The following is a 9,515-nucleotide window of genomic DNA, read 5'->3' on the forward strand; positions in this document are numbered from 1 at the left end:
GGATGTCTACGTTTGTTTATGCAAATAGAGGTGTAGCAGCATGAATTGCATTGACCTGGGGGAACTGTGGTAGAGAGAGTGTTGGCGTCACGGTCGGATTTGGAGGATCAAGGCACCTGGGCTAAAGCCTGTTTTGGTGCCCTTCTCACATAGTTTGTTTTAGGCATGCACTGTACAAAATATTGCTTCTTAGGTACACATCAATGCTTTTAGGCCTTGTCCAAATGAAAATGGGTTTGCCGATGCTTTTCATGTCCTTTTGAAAAAGTTTCTCTTCAAGATGCCATGATTTGTACTTCTTCATCTGCTGCCATCAGAAAAACAGAACCAAAGCAGAACCAGCAGACTGTTACACAGCTTTCTGCCTGAAGTTGTTTAAATACTGAACTGTTAACATAAAACACTTTTTGTTGCTGTGCTTGCTTTATGTGACTATATCTATATTGTGATTTAATCTATTTGTGTTTTGCTTGTTTTAATGATGCTTTCAGGCCCACCTAGACTTGGTTTAGTTACTTTATTAGTTAGTCACTTGTAAAGTAGCTAACAGTCTCTACTAGAGATTCTACAACAAGACATTGACTGGAGACTGGAACTGGGTGAGTTTCAGGAGTAAGAAACGTCGGGGAAGGAATCTATTTTGCGTGGAGGCGTGTTCATTCAGGCTGCCTCAACACAGAGCTACACCACAGCAAAATACAGGATGATGATTGTATTACAACAATGTTGCTTCATTCTACAGTTTTTAAGGAGACTATATTTGTCAATCCTCCTCCTGAGGAAACTCAAGGCAGCTGGATTTAGCCTATGAGCCCTCATCTCCTTTCACAGATGTGTGGTACGGCTGTGGTTCAGTGCTGGATACGACAGCTTTTCATTGTGTAATCAGAGCTGGCAAGATCAGTGGAAGTAGTTCTCTATCCATCAGTGACATTTCTATCAGCCACTGCCTGGGGTTTGCATCCTCTCCCCTACCATGTGTGTGTGTGTGTGTGTGTGTGTGTGTGTGTGTTTGCGTGTGTATATAACATTGTGTGGATCAATACCTGACAGAACACCAACATTGTGTGGACATGTTGTCTTGTCCACACAAGGTTAAATGGGTTATGTGGATGGTGGTTTAGGACTTTGGTTTTGGTTAGGTTTAGAGAAAGAGTCAGGGTTAGGCTATAGAAATGAATGGAAGTCAAAACACTACATGTGTGTATCTTATTGTTTGTCTCTGTGTTGACCCTATGTTGGATGTCCAACCTGGATGGGGTGTATCCCATCTCTCAGCTTTAGGCGGGAATAGACAATTCTGTGTCATAACCTGGAGGATTTTAATGAATTTGTAGATTTTCAGTAATGCGGGAAGAGAGAAAGAAAGCTTGCTAACTATTGTCTATTTTTGAGAAATTTCCATTGAGACCAGGATTGTTTTTGCATTTCATACAGATGTTCTTTATCCGTTTTAATGCCAGGAAATGGTATAAAATAAATTTGTCTAAATTAAAAGACCTATACACACTCAAACTTTTATACATCCAATACAAGACACAGGGGACATCTAGTGGCCAAAACATGTCAAATCGAAGTGAGTGTGATGCGTGGTTCATGTTTTGTCCGGCTGATCTCAAATCAGCCAGGAGTTAGAAGTTGGACTTTTAAAAGTTTTTCATTCAAAGCAACTGCGGTCTGGGCCTCGCCTGACCACTCTTTGTTCCAGTTTTAATGCTGGAGGTTTTCACTAAGTTCCCGCCTCAGAGTTTATGACTCTTTGTCAAGATTTGGGGCGATCAGCTGCTAGAGCCTAAAGGGGCGTGGCTCCACCGTTTTATCAGCTGATGGCTGCAATCGAGACATCAGAACACCAGGAGGATTTCTCTTTAATTTTAACCCAAATTACACATTTTGTCCATAAAACTACTGGTTTGATCTTCATAGACACTAAATGCGCATATATGTTTTTCTTTTATTATTATTGTTAGGTAGTCATTTTTATTCCCTTTGTGTAGAATAGTGCTTGTTAGCTAGGTGAAGGTTTTTGGACCAGAATAATGGTATATCCGAATTATTTGGCTTCAATAAATCTTCATATATATAATTAAGAGAAGCGTTTATGTTTATTTCATGCAAGAGTGATTTTTCTAGTACCGTAGAAGATCCTCCATCTTCGGTGAAGTGGTTGAATAAACAGTGACAGTTGGTGGTTTTGGTTAATAATTAGTAATTATTAAAGAGCTTTGAGCCCATAATCACAACACCAGAGGACATCTCTGATTTCTATTCATAAGTAATGATTTTTGGTTAAGAAATTGTTTTTCCCTCAAATTATGATTTTAAATGATAATGTTTGATAAATATTAATTAATCAATAATCATAATCCTTACATACGTACAATTGTGTTTTTGTTTCTCAATCTAGCAAATGGGAGAAATGTTGAAAATAAGATCTACAAAAAGTGAGTGGCAGTGATTTGTTACATTTTATTGAACCTTTAAAAAAACTGGTAGCTGGCAGCCTGGGGAGGCCAAAGTTTTACAGTAACCACAGGCTTTTTAGATTCAGAGCATTCGGTCCAAATGGCAGCAAGAATCATACATTACAAGCTGAAGAAGAGAAACCTGCCATCTCTCATGATGCGACATAATTTTAATCTGAGGGCTCTTTGTTTTATTGCAAACCGCAGAGACTCACCACAAAGAGAAGACAACATTTATAAGCCAGAGCTCAGAGGACTTATAGAATATGGACAGAAACTGGAACATGCTATAATTAAAAACAGTCCTTTGCAAGATGTTTGTTTTGTTTTGAAAACTATAAATATCTAAGTTTTAAATTTTATTATTAAACTGCTGCAAGGTCATGGGGGGGGGGTTATTTCTTAAGAAAAGGCACTTGAATTACTAGAATTTTTAATATGAAAATATTTTTGCTTGAATTTCTTAATTTGTCTCTTTCCTTCTATAATTGTTTTGTTTTTGTTTAGTGGATGTTTAGGTTCTTGACATATCCTGACAGACAGTGAGGGGTGTAATTTCACTGTCTGTGTTTGTATTGGGGCCGTCAGGCACAGGCTTTGGGATTCAACTTCCGGACAACCTTTTAGGGTTTGTGGGCGGCGCGCCTTTACTCTGTGCTAACTGTGCATGCAGCAGGAAAGATGTCAACACATAGATCTGCTCTCAATTATTTATGCTGAGTTTTTAAAGATGCTTAGATTTTTCTCTTATTTATGCTTATTTTTGCTACTCTGCTGGATTCCGATGGAAATTATGACACTTTATTTGGAATATTTACACTAAAGTGAAGGTTTAGTCTATTTTTTTATGTGTGGTTTAATCATTGCTCCAAAGCCTTCTCTAAGCAGTTTTATAGTTGAAAGATGACGTTACAATAAACTCATCAAATTTTCCAAATTTCTTTTACTTTTCTGCTCTTTTACTCTATCAACTCCAGTTAGTATTAAGATTGGTAAACATGAATAGGTTCCCTGCAGACAGGAATAAGATTGGACAACTCAGACATGTGGTGATGTAGACTCTACATCATGCTAACCAGAGATCACGTATTGTTATGAATTGGGTTTGTTTGGTTTCAGGTTTTTTCTTTATATTTTCCACCTTTAAGGTTTTGAATCTTTCTTCTGTTTATTATTATTATTATTTATTATTATTATTATTATTCTTGTTAGATTTTTGAATCATGTTTCTGTTTGTTTTTTTGGTCATGCTTTAGTTTTGTCGTCTTGTTCATGTTTTGTCAAGTTTGGTTTTCGGATCTGGTTATGCTTTTGTTTCATGTTTTTCTAGTTTCTGTTAGTTTGTGTTCAAGAGTCTCTGTTTTGCTCCAGCCACGTTTTGTTCTTCTGTCAATTAACGTTATCCGGTTCACCTGCACCTAGTTAATCTGTCTTCTTGTTTCACCTGGTCACACTCCATATATACACACCTGTCCTGTTTATTCCTCGCGGAAACATTCTCAGATCATTCTCATTTCTTGTTTTGTGGATCATGCCAAGCCTGTCCTCACTGTCAGTTTATTGTTTTGTTCCTGCCACTTCTGAGAGTGAGGTTTTGTTTTTTATTAAATCGTTTTGCACTTACCGTCATGCTGCCTACTAGTCTGCATTCCGGGGTCCTCTATCTCGCAAGCCCTAACACTTATGGGGTTCCTCAAGGCTCTATTCTTGGGACAATTTTATTTAAAATCTACTTGCTTCCCCTATCTCAGATAAAAAGATTATTACCACCTCCTTTACTATATATATATGCTAATGGCACACAACTCTGCATTTCTGAGTCTCTAAAAAACTACAATCACCTTCAGTCACTGAATCAGTTTTCCATAAAATCAATATGTGGATGTAATGGAATTTTCTCCAGATTAATACTGAAAAGAGAAAAATCATTGTTTTTGGTCTGATACTGATAGGTTGTGATTATAGGCAACCAGAGAAAATGCATAATTCTTTATTGAGGTTTATTTGTACTTACAGTAAACATGAATTATGACTACAGCACAGACACAAGCAAAAGAAATTATTAAACTAACAACTTGAAAATAGGATTGTTAATATAACTATAATGATATTTCTCTATATGATTACAAGTGGTAAATTTGTCAATTTTTACTATAAATTTAGAATGCTATTCTAGAAGAATTTGACAACAGAAAATCTTCTCTGCAAATATACAGAAAGGCTCATCCTTGGTAAATAGACCTTCCAATCTATTGATTTGAGATCTATATTCGGCATTAGGGGCTGCCAGGGTGTACCCTGCCTCTCATTCAATAACTGCTGGAGATAGGCACCAGCTCCCCCAAAGCTCTTGGGTGGGCCCTGCTGGCACCAGGCAGCTGGTTATTCCAGGGCTCGGCTCTGTACCTAAAAATTTCATCAAACTCTGGTTGAAGAAAGAAGTTTAATTTTTATTCTTTCATAGAAACAAAAAAATCACCAACAACATAACTGGCCTAGATAGATAATGGGTTATATAACAGACATTTCATTCTGGTATGTCTTGTTCATGTCAAAAAGGATGGGACTGCATGGTGATAGTAGATGACACTAAAATGAGATTACATGTGAAATGAGATGTTAATATTCATAAGCATGATAATAGGATTCAAGCTACACTGGAGTCCTGTATTTTCCAGGTTTTTCTCTACTGACAAAACTGAAAAAGGTACAAGAGCATAAATTATACAAAACTTTGACAGATGGAAGGAACAGGTGATATAGAGAGTGTCACCTTGACACTCTAGTTTAGAACCGACGAGTCACGGTCGGTCTGTAGGACTGCTGCGGAGGGTTTCGGGTTCCGAAGAATCTCTGGTAGGCCTGCTGGAAGCCAAAGCGATAGGCGTAGAAGCGACAGGGATTGTGGTCTTCACAGGTCTCTGCACGGATCTCTGCAGGAGACTTTCTGTTCCTAGAAATGGTGGAAGAGACATATCATTCTAATCTTTCATTTGCCCTAAATCGCTGCCCTTGTATATTTGCATTTTTGTCAGAAGTCTTAGTCTTATCTTAATGCTGAATAGTCTAATCTGTCCAAGATAAAGTTATATGGTGTGTTTGCATGCCTGTGGTTTACCTCATGTCGTACTGGTTGTAGCGGTTCCCTCTGGGTGGGGTACGCCTGTTGCCCGAGAAGAAGGAGTTGGCTCGATTTCGAGGCACAAATAAATCTGGAAACACAAAACTTCCCTAAACGGCGATCCGGCTACAATCATGTAAGTCAGTCATACAAACTGTATGGCTTAAAAGCTTGTTCATGGGCAGTGGAGGTTCTTGATACGGGCCATTTGGGCAGCTGCCCAGGGCGGCATTAGAAATAAGAGAGCAAAGCATCAGATAAAAACTGAAGTTGTATAAATCTGTCAGTTAAATAAGATTTCTGTTTTATTTATGCATGAGCAGTCAGTGAAGAGTAAGGAGACTATTTTATGTGCTTTGTGCAGGACTACACTACATTTATCCCGCCACACAATTTGTTACCTTTCGATTGGTTGGGAGCAGCAGAAGGTGGGGCTCACCCTGGGCACCATTCATATAAGAACCTCCACTGCCGATGGGTGATGATAGTTAAAGGTAAAATGAGCTTGTAAATGTTTGATATTTTATGCAGGCTGTGTTAGAAATGCATGCATGTTTTTCCAGGTACTGAGATTTTTTAACATTTAATCACCTTCATGAGATTCATTGCTTTCATGAGAATCTAAAGGAAAAACATGAAGTTGGTTAATCATGAGTGCTGAACACAAACTGAGGAAAACTGATGAGTGGCTGCACAGTGAGGACGTTGGGGATGTTTTGTACCATAGCAGACACAGAGGGACACCACAGCGCAGAGGGCCAGGAACTGAAGGAGGCTCCTCATCTTGGGGGTGTTGGACCTTCGTCGCTGCTAACACAGAAGAGAGATCATGTGTTTCATCTTATTAGGACATATGGCTGAAAAAAAACTGTTTCTGATATTCACCTGACGCCTTAAAGCACAAATATTAAAAATATAAGAGTGTCAGTTTTCCTGAATTCTTTTATAAAAGGTACCGTCCTCCGGACAGACATTTAAAAATAGTAGTAGTGGTAAAATAGTAGTTGTAATAGTTCAATTCCTTGTCTATATCAACTTGTCCTTGTAGGATCGCAGGGGAGCTGTGCCTCTCTCCAGCGGTCATTCAGCGAGAGGCAGGGTACACCCTGGACAGGTTGCCAGTCCATCACAGGTTGTACTAATAATACTAATACAACAAAAGATTGTGTCCGTTGGGACTACTAGATAACAGCTGGTAGACCCAGTATTATGGGTTTGGGGATTACGCCCATGCGAAACCAGCCTAAAGACGTTCCGATGTTATTTCAACCCACATGTAAAGACCAAGGAGACTGCGGCTGCTCGGCAAGACCCTGCTTTTTTCTGATATATATATACATTGCACAGTCTTGCTTTCATAATGTTTTTGCTATTCTCTTCCCTAACCTGACTTGTATGCACATTGTTTTTGATTTAACTGTCTGACTGGAGGTGAGCTAGTTCCCTTCTCATGGGGTCATGCTGTTTGTTTAACTTAGTAACAAGCAGTTATCCTCTATTTTTATCCAGAAGTTTAAAGGGTTGAAGTTGGAGGACCTAACAGTACAGTCCCTTTGAGTTAGAATTTTAGGTGGAAATTTTAGAGGTTGCCTTACATATAAAATCTAAAAACAGATCATTTGCGATTTTGACAATTTATAGCGTGCTGCATGGTGGCACAGTTGGTAGCATTGTTGTCTAGCAGCAAGAGGGTCCTGGGTCCAACTCCCAGCCGGGGCTCTTTCTCAATGGAGTTTGCATGTTCTCCCAGTGCATGTAGGTACTCTCTGGGTACACCCCCTTCCTCCAACAGTCAGAAAAAAACCCATGACTATTAGGTTAACTGATCTCTCTAAATTGCCCTCGGGTATGAATGTCTCTGTGTTGCCCTGCAATGGACTGGCAGCCTTTCCAAGGTATACCCTGCCTCTCACCCGTAGACCTCTGAAGATAGGCACCAGCTCCCTCGTGACCCTGTGCAAAAGAAGCAGGAATAGAAAATGGATGGATGATGTATAACTCATTTAATCTTTTCCACATGTTATTATAAGGCTCCTTTAGTTAACATGTTGTTATTGTTCACTGGTGTTTGAAAATAGAGAATACAAAGAAATACAAGATAAGTAGCTGTACTCATGGCATATCAATTACTAGATCCAGCTGGTTCTTGAACTTGATACTGAAACCTGGGTAAGATGGGTTTGAACTCATTCCCACATTCAAATTCCAACTGTAAAGGTAAACTGGATGCAGCATGAGTTGCAACCAGCACTTGGTTCTGGTTTACAATTTCTGGTTTACTTCATTAAGGTTATGTTGTTCCGGGGGAAGAAGCGGTAGAAAATGACTAACTGTTCCAGTGCCACTAAAGGCAGCCCTTTTACCACCAGTGGTACGTATATATTTTTAGGACCACAGGTTTATGGCATACTTTATGAAACACATTGGTGTGGAATGTCAGCATAAAGGCAGTGCAAGCATGGTATTTATTTGGCCAGAGGAAAAATTTAAAACAACTGAACTAAACCCAAGACTGATCCCAGAATTGTGTTTAAGCTCCAGTTTTATGGAAAGAGACATTGGAGAATAGCTGTGGCTGAGAGGAGCTGTGCAGCTGCCAGCTTACTGGGTCCAAACTCATTTTTCTTAACAGAGTGTAACCATAAACTGTTCTAGCTCAGACACATGAACACCCACAAAGCATATATCTACATGCAAAAGACAATCACAAGATTGAATGAGTCAACATAAAGCATATGACACCTGCATAAATACTTACACCAGATGTCTGAACACATGAATGCGCAGCAAGGCACACGTGTGCTGTTCTTGTGTGTGAGCACTGCTGACAAAGTTCCTCTGCTTGTGTGATTTGGAAGGAATTCTGTCTCAGCAGCCTGGCTTCTCTCGCCATCAATAGCAGCTTTCATTATACATGAACTCACACATCAAACTCAGGTCTTCACACAAAAACGCAGACTGTACACAACTATACACACAACATCTTCTGCACCTGAGGCATTTTCGGTTCAAACTCAAGACTTATGGTGGGTACAGAAAGAGCAGGCCTGGAGCTAAAAAGAAGCTTCCAATAACTGGCAAGGACATAAAGACTTGTGTGAATGTTTGTGTATTTAGAAAGTTTTATGCTGGTCTGGTTCTCAGAAAAGGTTTCCAGCCTTCTTGCCTGCTGTCAGAATGTGGTTCACCTCATGCAAAGAGTCAGCCTGAAGCAACGTCCAATGCTCTTATTCCACAAAACGTTGTTGTTGTTTTATTTTTTTTAAAGATTTGCAAAAATTTCATTTGCAGAGTGAACATCAGATAATAAAGGAATGTTCCTCTTTCTCTGTCTAAAAGTTAAAACGGATCAAAGATTTAAATTCAGCTGTGAACAAGAAGCAATAAAGTACTTACTGTGCAATGTGGATGAAAGGAGAGGTTTTGGAAATATCTCTCAGTATTTACTCCTGTGAAATATTTCCTAATTCCCTACAGCAATGCCTTTATACTCCACACATCCCTCCACCCTTTCATTTTTTACCTAAGGACTCCCTCCCCTCTGCCGCCTTCTCGTTCTCCTCTCCTCTCATACTATCAACCTTTTTTCCAGCATTTAATCAGACCACAGTATTAGCTCACGGTCTCACTTACTCCCACTCCCAGCACCCAACAGGACAGCACAGGGCTGTAGTTGATGGAGAGGCCAGGAGAAATTGAGAAAAACAAGTTGGGGATAAACAGAGAGAAGGGAGGTTGACAGAGGGCCGTCTAACCTGCTTCATAGCATGTACATGATAATATTCACCCCTGTTTGCCACCATGGTAGCAAAACATGAAAAAAACATCCACCATGCGGGCACAGTATGGATTGCTTGCGCCCAAATGTGTCTGAGAGTACAGAAAACATCTACTGTTAGCTCCCTACTGATATATATGCACATTTAATC

General features: G+C 39.5%; 1 protein-coding gene across 4 annotated transcripts; it reads right to left on the reverse strand.

Annotated features, from left to right (window-relative positions):
• Positions 1-4,439: 4,439 nt before the first annotated feature.
• On the reverse strand, positions 4,440-9,139 carry LOC124862550 (matrix Gla protein-like). Of its 4 annotated transcripts, none has more exons than XM_047356528.1 (5): positions 8,983-9,137; positions 6,309-6,396; positions 6,178-6,207; positions 5,584-5,677; positions 4,440-5,418 (listed from the first exon to the last, which is right to left on the reverse strand). In XM_047356528.1, the coding sequence occupies exons 2-5, from the start codon at positions 6,367-6,369 to the stop codon at positions 5,253-5,255; spliced, it is 351 nt and encodes a 116-aa protein (XP_047212484.1). In that variant the 5' UTR covers positions 6,370-6,396; positions 8,983-9,137; the 3' UTR covers positions 4,440-5,252. The 4 variants fall into 4 exon arrangements, with proteins under 4 accessions (XP_047212484.1, XP_047212485.1, XP_047212487.1 ...); XM_047356529.1 differs by having other exon boundaries at positions 6,309-6,393; positions 8,983-9,135; XM_047356531.1 differs by lacking the exon at positions 6,178-6,207 and having other exon boundaries at positions 6,309-6,393; positions 8,983-9,139.
• Between the last annotated feature and the right edge of the window lie 376 nt (positions 9,140-9,515).

Source organism: Girardinichthys multiradiatus, chromosome X (genome assembly GCF_021462225.1).
Source record: "Girardinichthys multiradiatus isolate DD_20200921_A chromosome X, DD_fGirMul_XY1, whole genome shotgun sequence".
NCBI classification, from domain to species: Eukaryota; Metazoa; Chordata; class Actinopteri; order Cyprinodontiformes; family Goodeidae; genus Girardinichthys; species Girardinichthys multiradiatus.

Coding starts and splice junctions, on each gene's coding strand:
- LOC124862550 (XM_047356528.1), bottom strand. CDS start 6,369: ATGAGGAGCCTCCTTCAGTTCCTGGCCCTCTGCGCTGTGGTGTCCCTC. Junction 5,678..6,177: donor AAGCAATGAATCTCATGAAG/GTGATTAAATGT, acceptor TTGTGTTTCCAG/ATTTATTTGTGCCTCGAAAT. Junction 5,419..5,583: donor TACAACCAGTACGACATGAG/GTAAACCACAGG, acceptor CACCATTTCTAG/GAACAGAAAGTCTCCTGCAG.